This window comes from Cyanistes caeruleus, chromosome 1, assembly GCF_971803275.1.
Source record: "Cyanistes caeruleus chromosome 1, bCyaCae1.hap1.1, whole genome shotgun sequence".
Taxonomy (NCBI): domain Eukaryota; kingdom Metazoa; phylum Chordata; class Aves; order Passeriformes; family Paridae; genus Cyanistes; species Cyanistes caeruleus.
In genome coordinates this window covers 146,851,337-146,875,187 of record NC_141701.1, presented here as the reverse complement: position 1 = coordinate 146,875,187, position 23,851 = coordinate 146,851,337, and the positions used below count along the sequence as shown (strand labels likewise).

Here is a 23,851-nt window from a genome sequence, read left to right as displayed (position 1 = left end):
CGGGCAAGGGCGAGCGGGGACACGGGGGGGGGAAGGGGTGGAAGAGGCGCGCGCCAAGGCCCCGCGCGCGTGCGCGCGCAGCGTGCGGCGGTTGGTGCGTCCCGCGCGCGCCGCTCGGGCCCGGGCCCGGCCCCTTTCCCGATCTCCGTCACCGAGACCGTCCCCGTCCCTATCCCTGTCCCCGTCCTTATCCCCGTCCCTATCCCTGTCCCCGTCCTTATCCCCATCCCTATCCCTGTCCCCGTCCTTATCCCCATCCCCGTCCTGACCCCGTCCTTATCCCCTTCCCAGTCCTGTCTCCACCCCCATCCCAGTCCCCATCTCCGTGCACATCCCTGTTCCTATCCCCATCCCTGTTCCTATCCCTGTCCTGGTCCCTATCCCCGTCCCTGCCTCCATGCCTGTCCTTGTCTCCTTCCTCATCTCCTTCCCCTCCCAGTCCCCGTCCCAGGGGCTCCTCCGCGGGCCATGGGATCTGTCCCGAGGCCCTCAGGCTCCCGGCTCGGCCGGGCTTGTTTGAATCTGAATTTATCTCGGTGCCTCCTCAGAGCGTTCCCCGTGCTGCAGATGATTTATGGAGAAACGTCGTGCCCCAGCGTCGATAAAGTGCTGGGAAGTGCATGGAAGGGAAGGTGGCGAGGCATTTGGGAGTTCGGGAATGGTTAGCTCTGAGGTCCAAGCGGTGGAGGGTTTTCTGCTTTGGAAAGAGGGCTGCGTGTACTGGTGGTGACCAACACTGAGTGGATGCAGAGTGGAAAGGAGAAAGACACGGAGACAGGAAAGTCGTATCTCCCCCCCTCTACTACTGATTTTGAACACTTTGGGTTAATATCTACCCTTTGCACATTTTCTTGAAAAATGAATGTTAGAACTGGTTTTTCTAATGTGCATCCTATCTTTCTGGGGAACACAGATACCTAACATGCAATTACACCAGGGTACAGCAAACCAACCTAACAGCTGGATGATGTTAAGGGGCATGGATTGGCTTCTCCCCGATCTCACCCATCCACTCCCACATATTCTTCTTACCTGGTGAGAAGGCAGGGAACTAAATCAAAAGAAAACCATTTGTACACAAAAGTGATTTGCTTCTTGGGGAGCAGACAGGCTTTTAGGAGATACCTGCATTTCTTGGGATAGTCTAATTATACCCTTTGTCTTCTGGATTATGGGGTTTTACAGGACAAGTGCTGGTAGCCTGTTAAACAGCAGGAATAACAGCTTTCAGTGAATAGGTACATGATGGAAGGATAGTTATTTCGTGACGGAACACGGGGGTTTTCTACTTTCTCAGTGATGGCTGTGGTGATATAACTCTGCATGCTCATTCTCTGTGTCCAGACTGTCTTTTCCACTCACTACAGCACAGATTCCCAGGTCATCACAGCCCTCGAGCATCACCCCATAGGAATTGGTGAGATCTGGGGGGCCTGCAAAAAAGCAGCAGCCTTTTTTGGCTTTTTTGGAAATCCAGCATTTGTAAACAGGGATCCTGTTCAAAGGTCCCCAAGAGGTGCTGGGGGACAGCCCTGCCTGATGTACAGCACCTTATTCCTCTTTGTTTTGTGTCTTGTAAAAGACACAATTGTTTATGAAGGACATGAGGATTGCAGCAGCCATGATCCTGCAGGACCAGCCCTTGGAGCTGTGCCATCATCTTTACATTCACTCCCTCTGGAACCATGCCATGGTCCAAAACTTGGGCTTTTTACTGAGCCAGAAAACTGAGAGGACTGAGATAAGAATTACCTTCTAATGACATACGTGGATTTGGAAAAATAGCTGAAGTTTGTGGTAATTATGCTTTCAGCTTCCATCTCCTTACATTTCTTATTACTTGCCTACCACACTTTGGCATTGGACTTTTTACTCTGGTGAAACCTAATTTGTATTTTCAGGATATATTTCCATACTCCTCCACATGCTCAGAGTGGTGAGCATCAGCAATTTTTTTCATTTGTGGGAGTTTCTGGTTTTGTTCCCTCCACTTGTTTTGATCAGGTCTTTTCCCTTATTCTCTTTTTTTCTTATCCCACTCTCCTTATGGAGCTGTGTCTATTTATTTATCTGGTTTCTATTAACTTGCCCCTGGCTCAGTCTGCTTGGAGAGTTCGCTACTGCAGGGTTTCTGTTTCTGTCCCTTTAGCTGGTTTTATTGCTTTGAATTGCAATGGAGTTGTCTCACCTTAGGATTACTGTCAGCAGCAACACAACTTGTCCTTCCTGCGCATGTGTTTATTTTGAAGAAAAACCTTTAACTTCCTTTTCTTCCACTGTTCCTTTGGAGAGAATTGGCTAATTCCTCCAGCAGGATCCTGTAAGTGCTTCATTTTGTGTTGGCTGGGACACTGGGAATACAGGGAAATACGGAGTTTTGAGGGAAGGTTTTGTGTTTCCATGCTGTAGGGCTGGGTGACACTGCTGATGGCCTTTGGCAGCATTCTGGGATGCTGCTACTCAAGTGGCAGCAGCTTAAGCAGAGATGAGAGGATCTGGAGTGTGGTAAGGCTGTTACTGCATTTCTCCTGCCCAGGTGAAATCTAAACACTTCTGGAGTGCTTTGAGCACAAGGCCAGCACACCTGTGGCTGATGTGAATGTCTAACCCAGGCACTGTGCATTATCTGAACTCTTAATGTTTATATATTTAGGACTGAACACCTCAAACACCAAGTGCCCCTTTGCTGAACTCCTCTCCCCATGGTAACAAGCCAGGTGTGATGCTCAGGTTGTTTTCCCAGGGCAGTGTTCCCTATGTTATGAATGGGCCAGGAGACCAGCTCCTTTTAAAAAGGCCTTTATTGAACAGGACAGCTCTGGGGTGGGGGCCCGAGGGGTCGCGCACACCGCCACTGCTCCACTGGACACCGTAGAAGAGGAGGATCCGTGCAGTTTTGTCACTAGGGCAGAGCTGGTCCTTCCTTCCTCATGGGAGTTCCTAAGAAGACTCATTTTTTTGGCCTTGTAGTCTAGGGTGTCATACTAGTCGAGTCCCTTAGTGGTTATGTCGGCCCTTGGAGGGAAGTCCGGGGACTCCTCTGGGTCTTCCTTGTTCGATGGTACTGGTTTTATTCCTCTTAGTGTGGCTTGTTGTCTCAGGGTTTTTTATCAGTGTGTGTGCGTCCCATGAGTCTCTGGTTTCTCTCGTTTACATAAAAGTCCTTATGTCATCCTCCTCCTCAGGGCCCAGCTGAACAAGGTACAGCAACCTGGGCCAGGGGTACAAGGTAAGGGGTTTACAAACAGTAACTGTAACATGGCTAACAATCTTCTAATTATTCTTAACACATAGCATCAGTTGCATTAGGAATTAGGGCTCTGCCTGTACATTCCCTGCTCCTGCTGCAGCCTCCTGACGTCTACAATGTTTGCAAACTGTGAGCTCCAAGGGAGTTCAGAGAACTGTGGGACAGGTGACGTACCCTGTGTGCCTCTGCACTGGCTGCACTCCAGGCCTTTTCCCTGTCTCCCTCTGCCAGGTACTCCCTCAAGTCAAACACAGCCTTGGGATCAGTTCAGATGAGAAATGACATTAATGTTATGGTAAATGAGATAACATGCTCAAAGAGTGCAACACATCAACTGAAAGACAAGAAAAAGGGGAAAACAGCAAGCAGGGGTAGAGTGAGTGTCTGTAGGGAGATCAGGGTGTTGAGGGAGGCTGGACAAACGGTGCATGACTTCCTTTTGTTGCCTGTATGTACCTTTTCCTGATGGACAAAGAACCAAATAGATTTCACATAGTAAAGGTAACTCAACAGTCAAGTATTTTTACAGTAATCCAGTACATGCAAACCCATGGCCACCTGGCTACTGAGCTCCCAAATGCAGAACAGCTCTGACTCGTACTTTCAATTCCTGCAGCAGCAATTACCAGCACAATTACCTGCTCTGTCCTTCAGCAAAGCGGGGCCTTCCCAAAGAGTGTTTTGAAGTGTGTCCAGTGTTTGCACTGGGCGTGCTTCCACAGGCACAGCACAGCCCCTGCTGCCCGCAGAGGTTACAAAGTACATTCAATTCAGCCTTGCACTTGTTTCTGTTCCCTCCTGCCTTTTCAGTGAGTGTGTTTTGCAATATTCGGCTAGAAACACTGGCAAAATATTAGTAGAAGCAAATTAAGGGACTAATTCAGCTCAGAGGGGCTGCTGACACCATGGGTTGATACCCTACAGGTCATGGTGTGCAGCTTGCAGGGACACACATTCCACAGGGTTTTTTCTAAAGGAATGAGTTTGATGTGTGAGTACAGGTCACCTCCTGCCCATTCACTTCAGCAGGAACAGGTCTGACTGCAACCACCAGAAAACAAATGAGTACCAAGAAAGCGACTTTCAAAACCACATTTAAATTAAGTCCTGAAGTGAAGAGTAAAGAGCAGTGTCTGCAGAACATTCTTTTTGCATAAATGCATTATGTGGGTACAAGGGTAGCATTAAATTGTCCGGAATGGCATTTTCCTCTGGAAATTACCTTTAATAAGTGTTCAATATGGGTGAAAGTTCACAGAAACTTTAGCAGTAAACTGGTTACTTCTAAAACTGCCTGCAGAACTCAGTGGGAGCAGTTACAGGGCCTGATTGAAAGGATTAAGCACGTGTGGTTTCACTTCTAGTTGGACCAAAACTGAAAAACTCCAACTTACCCGTACACTCATTCTAAAAATGACAAGGAGTGTTCTCCATGTGGAGTTTTGGAACTGCTTCAGTCAGATTCCTCCTGTCTGCCATGAGGACAAGAGCTCAGGCCTTGGAAATCAAGGCTTGTTCTTTATGTTTTAATCCAACATTCCCAGCACAACAGTATCCCTTAATAAAAGATGAATAGGTCTCAGATACACAACAATTGGAATTCACTTCCTAGCAAAGAGCAAATACTGTCTGATATCAGACCTTTTACCTAAAGGATTCCAGAAGTAAAACAGGAAAATGTTTTTCATCAGTGTCAGCAAAGGGTGATTTTTCCTCAGTTCAGAGCATCTCTAAGTACTGAAAAATACTGAGGGCCAAAGTCTACTAAAAACCATTTTCTTACACCTAAGCAGTTAAAAATATCTAGAGTAGGTAAAAGCCCTTCCAAGACAAGACCTTCAGAATAATTATCTTTCACAGACATCTCTTGCTGGGCAAGGAAATGCGCAGGAAAGCAAAGGCATCAATCACATGTTATTACAGTCCTGCTGGTTAAAATAGAACTCATTTCTTCACCTGCACTACTGAACAGGCTTTCAGGAGTCACAGGGGACATTTACTGACACTTCCATCTGCAGCATGGTCCAGTCTCTGACAAGGAGCTTCTGGAGCTGTTGCTGTGGTCTCAGGTCTATAGGTACAGCTTGCTGCCTGTCCAGAGGGGAGAATGCACAAGAACTGGAGTCTAATGACATTTTATTTATTCTCTTTCATGGCTGAGACCTCTAATGAGCTACATGAAGAGCCCTAGACTGAAGCTTTATTACACTGTCCCTTTAATGTGGAACATGCAGCAGCCCTGCTGAGTCACCCCTCCTCTCTCTACCCTCATTTACTTACTCCTGTCCCTTCCTTATGCTGGAACAAGCATTTTTCTAGCTCTGTAGAAAACGGATCTGTATTAAAAACGACACAATTTCTTTAGTTTTGTTAACTTCATCAGCACTGGCACTTGTGTCAGCACAAGCAGAGTGTATTTTGATGGCACTGCTGTTTATTCATGCTGGTGGGGTCACATCACAGTTCTGCCACTCACAAATGCAGACTTCAGAGCTGAATTCCAGAAAGAAAGGGTGGAAATTCTCTAAACACAGTTTTGTACCACTGAAGAGGCTGTTCTCCATAATTTTGCTAGTCCTGTGCCCACATGATAACAGCAGTTGTAATAATGTGAAAATGGGAAGCTTGTACGTGGCTATCTGAAAACTGCAAATTCATTCTGGCTTTCTGCACACTGCAGCAAGAAGGCAAGCCCACAGCATCTGCATGAACAGGGACAGAAGAATTTGTCCCTGTATATAAAATATATATATATAAATAATATAGTATTTATATATTTATATACATTTATTATAGTTAATAATATAATAAATACATTTTATATTTTTATATTTTTATATAAATATAATATTAAAATATTTATATATTTTATCTTTTACTAATATAATTACTGTATTTATATATGTATTATATTATTTATATATATATATATATATATATAAATATATATATAAAAAAATTATCAGTGGTTCAACCCTTATCTTTAAAAATACCTTGACCAGAGTGCTGAAGAATGTGCTCATGCAGCCGGGTGATAGAGAGATCTCACCATGCTTTTGGGCACCTCCCTGCCACCCCATCTCCCAGAGAAGGCTGCAGTGCCTGTGCTGGAGCAGAATCCTGCCTTTCACAAAGCTGCTTCTATGTGATTTGTGTGGCATTTGCAGGCAGCACTACTGCCCACTTACCCTTAATCAGTTACCTACCACAAATTCTTCCCTCCACACACCCTATGAAGAATGAGAGCCACTATTTTTAGTTTAAATCACTCCATCTCCCACACGAGGATTATCAGAGCTGGGCTGATGGCAGCTCTGATGGCAGCAACCAGCACCAGGCTGCTGCACTTAGGACAGTGCTCCAGTTCAGTATCATCAGGAATTGCAGGGAACAGAGTCAATATTTACCCAGTCAGAAAAGGTGCTGGAGAAGACTTGACAATGTTTTTCACATGGTAAGAAAGTGGAAGAAAGTCTTAAGTGAACAGTTTCCATTGTGTACTACAGGAATACTTTTAGTCATGAAAGATACCTGTAAGAAGGAAGTTTTTACACATTTAGTTCAAAATTTAAATTCTTGTAGGAAGGGGAAAAGTTTTGAAGAAATATTTTCATTACTATTATTACAATTATATTTACATTTCATAAGCAAACTGAAAACTGTTCACCTTTTACCTCCACATTTATAAATGGAAAAATAATGTATCCCTCTCCTGCATTTTTCCAGTGCAGTATTCAGGCTGGAAACACAGTACAGAAGTCTTACTGCAGTATTCCATCAACATAAGCCACCTTTAAATTTGAAGGAAAGTAAGAATGCTCCTGGTTTGCACTAATCCCAATGCATGTACATTCATACATGCGAAAGAACTTGGCACGAACTGCTAAAACCAAACTGATGTTGTAGGGTTTAATTTCTTCCATCTACAAGAATCTACAATTATAAAAGTCTCATCTTCAAACTTTACAGTACATTTACATTAGCAAATATCCCACAGCTTTCCTCACTCCTCCACTTCTGTACAAATCATATACAATAAAAAGTTTCGGGTTTTCATTGTACAAACATCATTTTACACTTTAATACAGGTGAAAATATTGTCCTCTGGCACCTCATTTCCTCCGTGGTGCCTGTGTATGACAGAGCACTTTCAATCCACGCTTCCGAAATCTTCAGCTCAAGTAACAAAGACTGGTGAACAGGGCACAGCTTCTGCAACTCCAAAGTTTTAAATAATGAGAAAAATCTCCCACTTGTTTGTATAACAATCAACAGTTTATTAATGGATATGGTGAAATTTTAGCTATCCACCAAAGATGTGTAAAAAATTGTCATGAAAGTAAAAATAAATAAAGCTGTTTTTAAATCAGTCTTGTTTTACACTTCAGTTCAGAATGCAACATTGAACACAAAACTGTCATTGAAGTTTTAAAGAAGTCTACCAATACCCAAATTACAGCTTTTATGACAAATCTAATGAGAACTGAAACTGATTTGGTTTTAGGTTTAAAGACTTTCACATTCAAATACAGTGTCTCGTTTAGCACAACACTTCCTTTGACAGTGATGGGCAACAGTGATGACATATTGCTGTATTTTGACATAAGGCACTATGATATGAATATGCCATACACTTGCCTTATGTCACATATATCCATTGCTGACCAGTGACTTCTGTCAAATACAAAATGAAAAAGTTTCAGAATACAGTGCATTTTAATGAAGGACATCATGTGAAGTCTTCCAGCAAATGTTTTGAAGACATTTTGAAATATGAGCCTACATTTTAACATAAGCTTTTGTCATGCTGCTTTTTTTGCGACATCACTGGGGGGAAGAGACTCATCATCCATCACTAAGTCCCAAAACACATTCTCAACCATCCTGCTCTGTTCCATTGCAGTCACTGCTCTTGAGACAAACGACCCAGAAACTCTGTTCAAGTTCTACAAACGTGTACATTCACAGCAGTCATTCGCTCTCGTTCTCCTTTTGTTTGGCACCTGGGAACAGAAGAGGAAAGCAGCTGTCATTTCCTTAGGCACACAAAACTGGAGAAGCTCATTCCAATTGCTGCAACTTTCCCTGATCACATCACCAGAATCAGAGTACTGAATACAACATTTCTAAAGAATAAACTGCAGGACTGCTAAATGTCAATGTGAGACACAGCAAGGGAAGCTCCAGACCATCACAGCTTTAATTTCATTGCTAAGTCTAAGTAACCCTTCTGGGAAGTTACTCCAAGTGCCTGTGAAGATTCTCCCCAGCACAAAAAAACATTAGTTTAAAAACCCACAGCCCAAACCTGTCCCTCATCTTAGAGCCAAGCTTCATCATCGTAACAGCCCCCAAAAAATGAATCCCTCTTGAGCACAAACTATGTGAGAATTTAGTTTAACTACACTGTGTTGATGGATCCATTTTTCCTGGCTCAGAGGCAGATTTTGCTTACAGCAGGGATCTGAGAGACCTGTCCAGCAGGACTGTGTAGCATCTCACCTGTTCTCCAGGTACTCAAACATGGTGAGCAATGACTGAACTTTATGGTGAGCTTGAACTCAGCAGCCAGCTCTACAGAATAAGAATCTCTTCCCAGAAACCTGGAGTTGCTACTTGTAATGTATAATCAAACACTGAAATATTCATTAATACATCCAGTTTTCACATCACAGCTGTTAATTTTTTCCTAAACACAGGCTGGTCTTAATTCCTGCCAGTCAGTAAATTTTCCTTTTCAGTCTGTGAAGAGAACTGGACGTGATTTATCTGCTGTTCTTAGGAGCAAAGTCGCATTTCATACTCTACAAATCAGATTTACATCGCAGACATTCTCCCTGCATGAGAAAAATTCCAGTCTAAAACTGGGCAGCTGCCTGTGGAAATGCAGTCTGATGCTTAACTGCTCCCCAGAACCACCTTTCCTCACCTCCTCTTTTCCAGTGGTGTAACCCTGCCCTCTCTGTTGCTCTAACCCCCGTCCTCAGTACCAGACTGTTCTGTGGGCAGGTTCAGCGTGCCAGGCTGACTAAACTGCAGCTTTTTTGCTGGCTCAGTTTCCCGTTAACTCAGTGAGTTACAGCAGCTCAGGGATCTCAGAGCATGCTGCTGGCCCAGAGTGGGAGCAGGAACGGCCCTTTGCAACAATTCCAGAGCACTTTGAGCTCAGCTCAGAGTTCCAACGTAGGTGTCCATGTAACTTCAGTACAACAAAGCTCTTGGTTTGTCAGCATCCAAATGCATCCTTCCTGTCTGAACTTTGCACCATTACCATTAAAATCTGCTTTCCTGGGCATCCACTCATACACTAAAATCCAGACCCTTCTAGGGTAGAAGGCTACCCTTCAGTCATGGATGAAACTTCCTCCTCTGCCTGGAGAGGCACAGGCTGCCTGTCCCTCTTCTTTCTCCAGACAAAGATTCCATTTGACCCAGATATCTGGGCTGATTTCTCATCCATGCTTTCACAGAGCTGGGTTCCTTGCTCTGCTCGTGCTCTTCCAGGTCATTAAAAGGAACCAGATGTACTGACAACACCTCCAGCAGTATCGCTGATTACTTCTCTTCAGAACTGAAATATTTCTGCTTGAACAAGGTACATTACCTTTTTTTTTTTTCTTTTCAAAGTCTATGGAGGTAAAAACACTTCTACACGATTATGCCATCTATCAGGGCAGGTATGAGATTTCAGTTAAGCTCACATCCTTAAAAAGTCTCTATGTATCTGGCTCTATTTGTCTGATTTGGTCTTTTTTGGAGGCAAAATGGTAATAATCTTCAAGACATTTTGCCTTCCTCACAGAGCTAAAGCAGGGCTTTGCTTTAGTTCTTGTGACACTGAAGTAATTTATGAGGTTGAAGTGAAGTTACAATTAAGAGCATAAAGCAGGTTAGTAACTCAGGCAAAACTTAAACTCAGAAGGTGGGGAAGGTGCCCTATTGTAGATGTTGTCTATACATTCTGCTTCACTCACTTAAAACATTAATCAAGACATGTTTTTCCCCAGAAAAGATATATGAACAGCAGGGACATTCATGAAGCTTCTGCATGCCCTCCTCAGTGAACAGGAGATTGACATTTAATATTCTGACAGCTTTTTCCTGAAATGAATTGTGTATTTAATAAGTATAATCAGTCACAAAAGCTGAAAATCAGACATTTATCACTGAAATAACTGAAATCCAGCAGGGTGTGCACACCACCAGTGCCTCATGGCAAGGCCCCAGGGCAGATCCATACCTGCAGGTGTGAGTACCAGAGCTTGTAGGATGTCAGAAAGGGAGATGATACCCACAATGCTATCAGCTTCATTCACTACCACCAAACGATGAACCTGCCAGCAGGGAGAAGAGTATGAGATGTATTTACCCAATTTAAAGTAGACAAAAGCAAAGAAAAACAGACAAAGAAACAAACAAAACCGCTGAAGTAAAGCAGTATGAAGACAAGTAGGAAAAAACAACCCAAAATGGTTCAAAATGTCAGGAATAGCAATTCTCTCACAGCAAGACAAACATGCTTGCCCTACATAAATGAAAATAGTGCATGTTTAAAAAGCACACAGCTATCTTACTCGGCCACAGAATCTGATATGAAGTGACAGGTAAGTTGAGATCTAGGTCTTGAAAATACTTCTGCTCTGAAAATGTGGCACTCACATCAAACACTTTTCCCCCAAGTTACAGCCTCTGCCCAGCTCAGCCTGTTGTCTCCAAAAAATTAGACACAGTAATGAAACAAGGATTCCTTCTAAAAAATACTTCCTAACTTCCTCAGCAGAGAGGCACAACACTAAAACTTATTGTCTTTTGACATCTCTGAGTTGGTTTTAACTTAATTTTTCTCACAGGGCTACACAATGAAAAGTGAGTGCCAGATTGGTTTTAAAACAATTAGTTTTAAACAGACTGCTTAAGACAGAAAAAGGATTCAATTTATCTATGCAAATAAACACAAGAACACAACCTGTAAGAAAGGTTTATCAACAGTAAGACCATATTTTCAAATAATGGCCTTATCCTTACAAACCTCTTCTATGGAACATTTTATACCACAAAACTTTTGTCCTAACTGTAGGGAAATTAGGTGGATACTCCTGTATCCTGAGGCTTATTGGCCCGAGCAAGCTGTGAAAGGCCACTGCAGAACCAGGAACTGTCTGTCCAAAGTTTAGAGCCTACTACATGTTTACTTTTATCCAAGTGAATTACCTTTCTTCACTATTAAGTTGAGAGAAAATATCTTTTTTTTGATAAGACTCTGCTGGTGGTATTTTAAACAGGTTTATTAATTTCAGCATATGCACGTATTTAGTAATTTTATTCCTCTCTCTGTGTAATGAATTCAAGAAAAATGGACAATGTTTCATTTGTTGAATTGCTTGTAAGATCAAGCAGTTGTCTGGCAGCTAAAAATAACTTTGTAGTAGTTTTGACTGACTCATTTTTACATGTAATCTTGCTGTGTTTAGACTGAACGAGAGGGTAGGAGTTGTTCTTAAAACCCAAATGTCTAAAGCTTCTTAAGATAGTAATAAAATAATCTAAGTTTGAAATCTGTGTATCAGGAATGCTAAAATTGTTCAATTCAGGAGGAAGCTCAAGCAAATGCAGAAAGTTACAAATTCAAATTGCCTAATGAGGTTGTAAGGGCTTATTAACAAAGTGGAAGTTTTCCTCATATCAAGTAAATGCCTGGTTACAACCCTAAAAAATTAGTAAATCTTGTAATTGATGAAGTTAAAGCATCTAAATGGAGCTGATCACACCCCAGAGAGGACTGAAACTGGGAATATTGATTTCCTTCTGCAGAGAAGCCTTACAGGGGAGGAAGACCTACAAACTCATTGACCTCTGCCTGTAAGAAGTTCCCAGTACTAACAAATAGACAAACTGCACCAAAAGACTGGACAGCACACAGATAAAAATTTACAAGAGCATTTAGTGAAAGCTTCTTGACAAGAATTTACTTTATGGTCCTGTTTCACTGTGTTTCTGTGAGAGCAGTGCAGGATTCCATCATGCATCAAAATGAGGTGCACCCAATAAATCTCCTGAGCCAAGCTATAAACTGGAGTTAAACAAATTATTTACTTGCAAAACTTATGACAGGCTTGGCAGAAACTTGGGAAAGCTCTGCACTCAGTTTAGTTAATGTCATACAACAGAAATAAACAGAACAAATAACTGAGTATTATTACAGGTACACTGTAAAATATTTTGCACATCCCTATAAGCATCTAAAACACGAGTCTATAGAGCAGACTGAGACCTAACACACACAATTATTAAAAAATACTTCCACCAAGCAATCAAAACAACTTAAAGAAGATAAATTTGTACTGTTTGCCAGTTTCATAACACAAATTGTAACTTATTATGTAGGGACTCACCTCAGCCTTCACTATTCTATCCACAATGGTCTCCAGTGTTTCCAGCATACTACACTTTACAACACCTTCAAAATACTGAGAGCGGTGCTGTAGGGCTTGTGTCACCGTGATATCTAAGTTATTATATGTTTTTTCAGCAGCAAGATTCTGCAAAAAAAAAAAAAAAACAACAAACCCAGGCCACATCAGACAGCTCAATACTTAGTAATAAAGTAATTAATAAAATAAATATTTTGGCATCAAGCAGATAGGCATTTCTGGTTTAAGTTGAGTCCATTCCAAGTAACATATTAAACAAAGCAGATGCTCTTCAGCTTCAGATTCTGGGAACTGTCAAGCACAATGATGCTAAACACCATCTGACATCCTGGGTTAATTGATAAAACTGGTATTATGCATTAGGCCAGTGAAAATCTTACTTTTTATCTCATCTTTGGCTTGGTGTCACTCATTCTGCTTTTGCCACGATCAGCAAATGCAAAGGTGAAACTCCTCAGATTTCACACCACACAGAATATACAATTTTTTTTTCTGTTTGTTTTTCACAGGGCAGGGGAAGACACCAACTGTTCTGAACACCACCCACAGAGTAGATGAGTGACTGAGAGCTAAGTGGAGAGCAAATTCATTCTTCACCTTTCTAATTTGTGGGCTCAAACTCCCTCTCCTGGACTCAGCTGGTGCTGTCATTTTGTGTGTCTGGGTGTATTTTAATAAGTACTGTAAGAATAATAACAATGAAATCCCATCCATACCACTAAAGGGAAGAGATTAAAAGAATTTGAAAGCTGACATTTTAAACTTTCATTCTAAGGATAGGATCATGCCTGCAGTGAGCGGACTCTGTCCAGACCTGCAAAAAGTTTCTGTAGGTGAGACCACAGTGATATTTTAGTAGTGTTGGCACAGCCTGGCCTACTGATTTTGCTGCTGAGGCACTGTAGGAAGAACAATGACAGAGCTTTTAAATGAAAGCATTGGACCAAGCAATACAATTAAATTAATTTTTGGCTAGACGATACACAGGTCAAGTTTTTTGACTGAATTACACCAAATGTGACAATTCAAGATGATCATGAAGATAAAAACAATTTTAGTTAATTATTTTAACCTGGTCCTAATGAAGGACATTGAGAGGACATAAAAACCTCTGCAAACTGAAGTCACCCTACACACAGTAACTGGTGCAATATAAAGCTATTCCTACACATCACTCCATTACCAGGTTTCCCCAGTCAAGAACCTGAAAATTAATTCACAGCTCTAAAAATGAAAGAAATCTATCAATTGAGACAGCTGCATACACAGACATGCCTTCAACCACCAAGCAAGGATATCAGCCACATGGTTACAAGTTAAAAATCAACATCTTGGAAATTCTACATTTATTGGAAGATCAGATAATATACTACAGATGAAATCATTTTTTTTTCATCTTTTAAAGCTGAAGATCAGGTTGAAGCAGACTGATGAAATCTGGAAGCTCAGAGGTGTTTATCTTTTAAGAACAGAATCTTTTCCCCCTAACTTAATAAGCAAACTAGGACATGTAAGGAAAATCCCAAGTAATCAATAAATGCCCTAACTCTTTCCCATGTTACTAGTTGGATGAAAACAATGATATATTTAAAATTATATCTTTGTGGTTTGGGGGTTTTATTCAGTACCCAATACATATTTTTTCCCAGATAAATGATTCTATATGTTACCTCATCACTTAAAATGAGAAAAGAAGTGAAACACATAAGGAGCCCTCCTCCTTTTAGTGTCTTTCTGAAGAAGAATGGGACATGAAGGAAACATGTCCTGGCTCAAAACCTAACACAGCTACAAAATAAACTGAAACACTGAATCCACCAGCTGTGAAATTTCATTGTCATTTATACATCAGGTCATTCTCTCCACAGCTACTGCCTATTCCCTGACAAGCTTTTATTGCAGAAGAGGATCTTACACAGTAGAGAATCCCAAATAATGAAGACAAATGCCTAGAAATGACAGGCATTTGATGAAGGAACAGTGACATCACAGAATTTTCAGTATTAAGAACAATGTTTGCAGCCAGAGAGATTTATAGGCTTAAGGTATTTCCACTTGGGACTATTCTTCATTTTACTGAAGGCCTTCTAGGTTGTGTTTCAGACATCTGGATTCTTCACTAGTGCAGCTGGTCAGTGGCAACCTGGGCAGTGAAATCTCTAGGAAATAATGTAGCTGTCAGATGCTGCAATTAGGAAGCAGGGGCACACTGCTGGGAGGGGTCAGGGATAAAAAAAATATGTATTTTTCAAGTTTCTGAAAGCCATGAGAATAGAAGAGCCCTTGCTCTCTGAGGCTGGTAAATCATGGCATGAATCTGAGTATGCAACTGGAATCTCGAGGAAAATCCAGAAACAGTGTCCTGGATTAGATCTAAAGCAGAAGGAATACGGATGCAAGGCTTTGGAGTCAGAGACACAAAAGAATGGGCCAAGTAGTTTTTACATCACTGAGAAGGTCAAGCTGTACAAAGTACTCAGACTGCACTGAGACATCTGCATTCTCTTTAAGAACACACTGGAGTGGCAGCAGCTAGAAAAAGGAAGTCCTCACTCAAAAACAGAAACCAACAAGAACAGAACAGTTCAGCTGTAAGAGACCTACAATGATCACCTGGTCCAAGAGCCTGATGCTCCAGGGAGGAGCAAAAGTTGAGGCATTTTATTAAGGGCACTGCCCAAGTGCCTCTTGAGCACTGACAGGCTGGGGGCATTGACCACCTCTCTGGGAAGCCTGTTCAGTGTTCTGCACCTCTTGGCAAAGAAATGCTTCCTAAAGCCCCATCTGAACCCCTGCAGTGTGGCTTTGAACCACTCCCATACTCCTGTCACTGGATCCCAGGGAGAAGAGCTCAGCACTTCATTCTCCACTTCCCCCCTTAGGAAGCCTCAAGAGCATTGAGCCCATCACTCTTGGCCTCCTTTTCTCCACACCAGACAAACCCAGAGTCCTTAGGTATTCCTCACAGGATATTCCTTCCAGCCTTTTCACCAGCTTTGATCCCCTCCTCTGGATTATGCCCAGCCAGATCTTATTTTGGGTAACATCCAGAGCAGTAAAAGCCTGTGTGCAAATAGTACTACTAAGGACAACTTAAATAAAAATAGTAATAAAAAGAAAAAAAAATTATGTGCAGGGTGAATTTGATTTCTTTCATTCTATTTATTAATTACAGTCAAAGGAACAAAATAAAACTATCATATTAATAAATTAATTTGCAAATGCTTACTACATATAAAATATTGAATAGAATTTAAGAGATATACTTACTATTACATCAAATTTGGAATAAATATCTACAACTTTTCCTAAAAAGAAAAGAAAAACCAAAGTTAACAAAGTGCTTAAAATACAGTATCAGTTTTCTTGCTTCCTGCTTTCATCTGTTATAATTACACAGAAAGAAATCACAGGTCAAGAAAGAAAGACTGAAAAAAAGCGCCCCAAACTACCAATAATTAAATTCTTCCAAGATCATCAACCTATATTTGCATAAGTATTTCTTTATATTCCCTTTCTTCCCCCATGCTTTTTTAATGATTTTTTTTTTTACTGTTTCTTGTGTTTTCCCCTCTGCCCCAGCATCAGCCCAGGGCTCAGCAGCATTTCTCTTCCCCCACTCTTGTACCCACCTGACTCATCCACAACAGGTAATGCCGATATCCTTCGCTCTACAAATATATTCAAGGCTTTAATGATAGGAGTGTCTGGATGTATGAAGGCAATGTTGTGATAAGTTCCTATTCCAAGTTCATCCAGATTCTTCTTCATAAAGGCAGGCTTTGGCATCTCTGACATCTAGGGGAATCAAAAGGAATGGATTTACACTGACATTCACTCATCCATCTGCAGATTCCAAGTCATGGTCACTGCAGTTTCCTGATACCAGATTAATACAAAACCCAAACAACCTAAGGGGTTTCTGTTTAAAGCAGCTCTAAATTAAGACAATGTAACCAGGATTTTTGCTCCATTTTTTTTTTGTAGCAACACATCACTAAAAGCTGTAGATCCTAAGCTATGTCATTCCCACTAAAACTGGAGAGAGAATATAGAAAACATTAATCTGAACATTTATTCTTGTTGCATTGTTTGGCCTCCTGTTCATTGCTGTGACTAACATTACTACAGAGAGTAATGACAATCTCATCTCTGGGAGACAATTCATTTTTCTTTTCATGTAAACAAACTCCTGAAGCTGAGGAGATGTTCCAGAAACAACAGCAAATTACTCCAATAGACAAGTCCTTCGTGTTAAGGTTTATTTAAAGGAGTAAAACAAAGTAAAGGTAAAATATAGGCCTTATATCAAACTTGAATTTCCCTGTTACAAATAAAAGATACAGAAAGACACAATGAATATGGAAGTCCATTATGAAATTTCTGCACTAAGACTTTAATTACTTCATTATATCAGAGGTCTACTGTGGGGAAAAATCAGTTAAGCACAGCATAGCTTTAAATACTTACAAAAAGCTGGAGGAACTTGAGGATTCTTTTATGGGTAAGTATATAAAGTGCATTTCCACTGACTGGATCTATAACTGGCAATCTGTGGATTTTGTTTTTGATCAATGAATATACAGCGTCAAAAAGGCTGAGGAGAAAAACATTTTATTTTGTTAATGAATTCTAGCTAACAACAAGTAATGCCAAATAATATATATACACATCTATAAATCCACATGAAGTATATGTGGTAATTATTTGTGTTATCTTTAGTGCTATAAAAAACAGAAGTTGAGGGATTTAAAACTAACTTTTGCAGGTTTTTGCTTTGCAACACATCAGAAACTATATCCTCATGGAAATCTAAATCTATTAAGAAAATTTAATGTAAAGTTTATTTTGTGGTACAAAGTACAGAAAAAATATTTCTTCACAAGTGTGAATTGTTTTTTCCAGTAAGTGCTGTGCTTGCAGTATCCCTGCACTCATAATGGGTCTTTCTGTTAAAAGAAACTGAAAAAATGGAGCTGTTGCACTTAATGAATCTCAGTCCCAAACTTCTATAACCTTTTCTACAAAGGGCATTTTTATAGCTACATGTATATATGCAAATAACCTCAAACAATTATTTAATAATTTCACTGAATTATCACTGGGGATTAGCAAAAAATGATCCTTAGGAGATCTAAAACATTCCCATGTACTGCAGACTAGGATGCAGCAACACTCCAACCTATGCAAATCTGCTCTTCTTGCAAGTGACACTTTTATTTTTTCCCTTGGTGTAGTAAGGCCATGATAAAGCAGCTGACTAGCAACTGCAATAAATTAGCAAGTAATAAAGTTCGTAAAACTCTGATAAACACCTCCTTGCTGAAGCAGGCTTCTTCCCATACACAAGGTGTGTGTTCTGAGTCCATCACAGGGATGAAATGGCCCCGTTTAATGCACACAGAGCCAAGATTCCCCCACTGCTGCAGACTCCACTCCTGGAGTAAGCATTTAACAATTCCCAAGTGCTGCAGTCTGTCACAGAACCCAAGCCCATCTCTGGATCAGGTCTGAAGCTGACCTGCCATAACCTTTTATAAAAGTTTTACTACATCTTCTTTATGGCAAGGCTTCTTGTGCTGCACCTCTGACTGAAAACAATTAAGGCTATTTTATTGTTTTAATAATATTATTTGCAACCTGCCACCATTCAAAATTCATCCCTCACAACTGAACTGAATGATTTATTCATAACTAAATGGCAATTCCACTGAGGATACAGCATTTCATTACTTCAGTGTAATCACTGGAGCTCCCTTCACCAGCTTCCTTTGCCAGGGCACAAATAATCCCAGTCCACAAACTGAAACCAAGAACCAGAACTTCACCCTCCAGTTCAACAATTACGTAGCACTCAAGATTTAAGTGATCAACTAAATACCCCTCTCAAGTAAATAAGGGATAATGACAGTTTAAAAACTATTTTTTTTAACTTCTATCAAGAAGAAAAGGACAGTCATTTATATTTTAAGAAACAGAGCCTTATAGCAGAGCAGAACAAACCACAGAGATATTGTCTTTCCTTTAGTTAAGGAAAGTTACTTGCCTTGAAAAGGACTTTAAGTTTCCAATTACTGTGACTGTTGAGGACAAGACAGCTGAAGGGCTATTTTTTTGTTTTTCATAAAATAAAGATGACCTGCAGGCTTGCTTGAAGGGTCATCCCATTGCCTGTTCTGCATTTTAATTTTGACCCATGTCTAGCTCATTTACCAGAACAGTTATGCTGATAAACGGCAAAAATTTAATTAAAAATTCCCTTTTTTTGATAATCTAAAATGTCTTCACTCACAATTAAAAAAAAAAGCTCTCACCCCTTTTCTTGATTAAAAGACAGTCCTTCTTTATTGTACTGCGGTTTGTAATACAAATTGTTTCTTAAGATAGAGAAGAGACCTTAAAGAGGCCTTAAAATCAGAGTTGAAACAGTGTTAGTGTAACTCAAGCTAAGACTGAACAGTGAAGTCCTACCTTGCATCTGGGGAGATGTTCACTAAAGGTTTAAAAGTCTCTTGTAAATAAAGCTCTGTGGATAGAAAATTAATAGACTGTTACCACTTCACACAAAAACATCAGCTCTTTTATGAAAGCATTTCATTAATTCATTCACACAAAATTAAGTGGCAGACAGCAATTTACAGTTATTCATTCTGCCATTTATGCACAGTGCTGTATACTGACATTAAAAAGACATAAAATTTAAAAGCAGGATTAAGCTTGATACCAGCAGAGGTCACTACAATTACAACAAATAATCCTTCACTTGTTCTGGTTCTGTGAGTGTCTGCTGCACACAGATACCTCCACCTATCATTCCATGGCATACAGACTACTTTTTACACAGAGCTGCCTCGCTGCAATCAGCACCTCTGCTCACACCCAGAATGTTGCACGAATTTCTGGCTGCATTGTGCAGATCACTCAGGCACAGCTCTATTCGTTCCCGCTCCACACTGCCTCACTGCAGTCGCTTTTTTCCTTTTTTAAAGAGCCATGAACGAGGGGCAAAGTGTTGTACAGCCCAGATCACCAGTCCACAGCTGTTTCAGATAAAAAAATAAGGAATAGGAGCCATAAGAGAAGCTTTTAGTATTTCTGCTTTCATTAAAGAATATGTGGAGAGAAGTCTATGACGAATTCAAAATCCGCTATGCTGAAAAACATCAGAACCTAGTAAATTATCAACCAAGTAGTAAATATTCTTACCCCTCCAGGTTTCTATCTTGTGCTCCTCCAATTCATAAATCTGAACCTACAATGAGTAGATGGAAATTCAACTTGAAGTAATTTAATTTTAAATCCATCATTAACTTGTAACAATCCGAATAATTTTCTTTTATTTCGTTGCCAAAAATCAAACAGAGTAAGAACAGTCCGTAATTTCTTGTAGGAGAAAGGGTGCAATCCTGTCCCTAATGCAGAGTACAATCCTGGATTTATCATTTCAGGGGACAAGAAAGCCTTTGCTGGCCTAGGTTTGTAGTCCAGCTCTTTTCTGGACTCAAAGGCATCACCTCAGTAATTTGTAACACTTTGCAACAACCATCCAGGGTAATCCCTTGGGTGACTGCTCACACACCCACACCAGTAAAAAGCTTACCCTGATCACCTGGCTTCTTAATGCTAACAGAATAAAGTTACCTGGTCACTACCAAGCAAGAGCACTTCTTTAGGGAGAAACTACCTGGATGTTCCCCATCACTCAATGGTGGATATTATCCAGCACATGAGTAGCAATGTGCTTCATACTGTATGTCCTGATGCTTTCAGAAAGAATGAATAAAATACTTTAAGAATTCAATTTTCTGCATAATTTCACCTATTAAAATTAGAGCATTCCCTGACAGAACATTTATTTATTTTTCTTAGAGAAGACTGCATCAGTTACTTAAGTCAGATATTTTCCCTCCTCAGCTATTCCTCCTTACTGCTGCCAGCTTAAGCAGAACCTGTGAATAGGACTTTAGGCAATGTAAATGAGTGAGAACTCATTAGGTAAAGTCTCATGGAAAAATCAGTAATATTGATTTAGAGGGTCATTACAACATGGAAACAATTTTAAAGAAGTCACCAGTGTGCAAGAACTTTTCATTTGTTCCTCCCTCCACTCCTTGTCAATCCCCAGGGAGAAAAAAAGAATTCTTTAACATGAAGAAAGGACAGTGCACCACTACTGGCATCTGATGAGAATTTCACTATAAATTTTAAAAAGTAACATGAGCTTTAAGAAGGTAAATACATCAGATGTCTGCTCCATGCAACTGTTCTTGATTTTCTTAGCCAGTGAAACATAGTACATATGTTTTAATTGGTAGAGAGGGAATTGTGATTTGACAGGAACAAGAAAGGGATGTAAATGTTTGTATGAACATGCAAGATAGAGAATTTCATCAACTGACTGCCAATGGGAATTTCAAATTACAGTTAATTGAAGTCAACAGATCTCCAACTGATTGTGCAATTCAGCCACATAACTAAAATATTTGCATACATTTAGCTAGTTTAACTTGTTTAGAATAGTAATTTTTTACAGCATCCAAGCCTCTGTAAGTTACCATCCAAAGACTTAAATAATAATGACAATCATCATAAACCTTTCAGTTTGATATTTCAGTCTCTGTACTGTGTGGCAAATGATCAAATTATAGCTTAACATCATACTTACCATTGGAGACTTATAGTATCTATGCAGTATGTTAATGAAATCTGTAATTGTTAACATTCCTGTAACAAGTGATACACAGAAAAATTCAGGTCTTTAGATATATACTTAATGTACAGAACTTTCAGCTATTTTCTCAATTTCTATTCACAATATGTAACATAAATGTCAAATCCATGTAAAATACTACTGGTATTGGACTATTTAACAGTAGGATTTCAAAACCATGTCTATTCACTTTCACATTGACACAGTGCTTCAGAATAAAAACACATCTGAAGTAGTATTCAATATTCAATATTATAACCCACTTTCAATCTGACTCAATAAACTCCTTGAATTCAGACCACATCCACCTCTAAAAACATGGAAAAAAAGGAGGAGGTTTAGAACACTTTTCAAGGTTGGAGAACTATTCTTGCCTTTCATTTTCTTTTTGAATAAGACACATTCTGATTATGTACTTGCCAAGTCAGGCAGACTCCTGAACTCAAACAAAGGAACAGTACAATACATTTTCTTGACTATTACTTATTACAGAACTTCATTCAATCATTTCCATGGTAATCCTCAATGTCTGTATGGAAACGTGACTTTTCAAAAGAGGAAAATAGCACATCCATTATATATCTATATATATATATATATATATTTTAAGCACCAACACCAAGCTATGTAATATAATATTGATGATTAGTTTAGTTACCTGAAAATATTAATCTTTTTTGAGCTTTCAAGTTCTAGACTTGAGAAGATGCAATTGCTCCACTGTTTACTACTCCTACATCTAAACTGAAGAAACTAAGAAATGGGGAAGGGAAAAATTAATCTGGAGGTCAGCTTCAAATCAGTAGAGCTTAGTTACAGACAGAACATCAAGTGAGATCAAATGAAAATAAAAACCACAGCACTCCTATGGTGTACTGCAAGACTGCTCCTACCCTCTTGGATTTAAAGTATTTTAACAAATGCTTTCTTAAGTAGCTACCATTCATTTCCAGGAATCCCCTTGTTCCAGGTCACAAGAAATACATACAATTCTATTTGTCACTGCCACTGTGACCCCATTTTCTAACTGCAACAGAGACCTAGTTTTGCAAAATTATTGTTGTGGTAATTAATGACCTGATTTTTAAAAAAGCAGTACATACAGCAAATGTTTTTCACCCAACATGGGACATCTCTGCAGCTTCAGTTCTGGTTTTAGAGATCCTCTCTGCCCCTTATTGAGCACAGGCAGAGACAGGCTCGTATTGCACTTATATTAGGATACTGGCATATTAAATTATTATCTTTATAGTTCCTGTTTTCAAATTTTACTTTCTGTGACCTTTCATTTTTAAATACACATTGAAGTGCAAATATTAGAGACTGAATTTCAGAAGGTTGGGACCTAAAAGAAGCATCATAATTCTCAAGGCACAGCAACACTGTGAAAGCTGGCACTATTTCACTCCTCACAAGGAGGGAAAAGAAACTCCCTTTGCCAGTATTTCTCTAGGATGTTACATGATGGCCAGGCTCAGACCACCTTCTGAAACAATAAAGCACCTTGGAAATTCAAGTAATCCTGGAAAATGTCAGAACTACTTACCTACAAAACTCTGTTTTTTACTCTCCCACAGTGGAGCTGCTCTCACACCGTTTGCCACCAAGGCAAAAAAGGCTTTTTTTACCTAAAAAAAAAAAAAAATAAAAAAAATAAAAAAACTAAACAAATATTTTTACAATTTTTTTTTTTTTTGCCTTGATTTAGCACACCAGACACCAACAGAAGGGTTTCCCCTTTCACCAGGAAAAACCCCAAAAGCAGTATAAACAGGTAGCTGGCATTCCAAATGGAACAGAAACCACAATGCCAAACAAAAACCTTAAGCTTTTTATTTTTAGAATGGTTAAAAAGCTAGAAAAAGCTTAGCAAAACTAGGTATGTTTTTCTTTTATTCTGTGAATATTTGAAATGAAAGCCTGATATAGCCATAAAATAGAGAAGGCCTTAAAATTAACACATGAAGACTATGCCATATTCTAGTCAATGTTTACTATAGCAAGTTGTTAAAAAAGTGAGATTGAAACAACAGCAGTTCCATATCCCCTACAGCTTTTAGACACCCGATTTATACAAATTTTAAAAAAGAGTTTGATTATTCTAAATACAACTGAAAGTTAAAAGAATTACCTAGTCTGTTTTGCTGCTGAAGAAATCAACCAAATACTTCAATTTTTAAAATGAATTAATCTTCCCCAGAATCAGAGGTTACAAGGTCATAGTGTCATTCTGAAAAGAAACACTTCCCTGTGAACTCTGGTTCTCTGAAAATGAAGGACTCAGGCACTGGTACACCTCAAAATCCTCATCTGGTGATGTGCTGGAGTATGACATCCTTCCTATCTTGCCCACACCCCTAAACAGTCTTCCTATGGAAAACACAATATAGAAGTTATGGCTCTTGCCCAGATTTTGACCTGGCACAAGACCAGGACACAACCAATCTTTATTTCTGTATC

At 39.8% G+C, this 23,851-nt stretch overlaps 1 protein-coding gene and 1 long non-coding RNA gene across 11 annotated transcripts in view; one reads left to right on the top strand and one right to left on the bottom strand.

Moving 5' to 3' along the window:
- Positions 1-128: 128 nt before the first annotated feature.
- LOC147656015 (uncharacterized) lies at positions 129-15,807 on the top strand. Its single transcript, XR_015279838.1, has 2 exons — positions 129-632; positions 13,191-15,807. It is a non-coding gene; the product is annotated as an uncharacterized LOC147656015 (long non-coding RNA).
- PRKAG2 (protein kinase AMP-activated non-catalytic subunit gamma 2) overlaps positions 7,146-23,851 on the bottom strand; it is a 244,625-nt gene continuing 227,919 nt past the window's right edge. For all 10 annotated transcript variants that reach the window (XM_086865886.1, XM_086865894.1, XM_086865876.1 and 7 more), the window contains 10 exons: positions 22,938-23,019; positions 21,347-21,405; positions 19,888-19,933; positions 19,153-19,207; positions 17,152-17,278; positions 16,314-16,479; positions 15,952-15,989; positions 12,643-12,789; positions 10,491-10,584; positions 7,146-8,253 (listed from right to left, as the gene is read on the bottom strand). In XM_086865886.1, the coding sequence (XP_086722012.1) occupies positions 8,222-8,253; positions 10,491-10,584; positions 12,643-12,789; positions 15,952-15,989; positions 16,314-16,479; positions 17,152-17,278; positions 19,153-19,207; positions 19,888-19,933; positions 21,347-21,405; positions 22,938-23,019 (846 nt within the window). In that variant the 3' untranslated portion in view covers positions 7,146-8,221. The remainder of the gene's footprint in view (positions 8,254-10,490; positions 10,585-12,642; positions 12,790-15,951; positions 15,990-16,313; positions 16,480-17,151; positions 17,279-19,152; positions 19,208-19,887; positions 19,934-21,346; positions 21,406-22,937; positions 23,020-23,851) is intronic.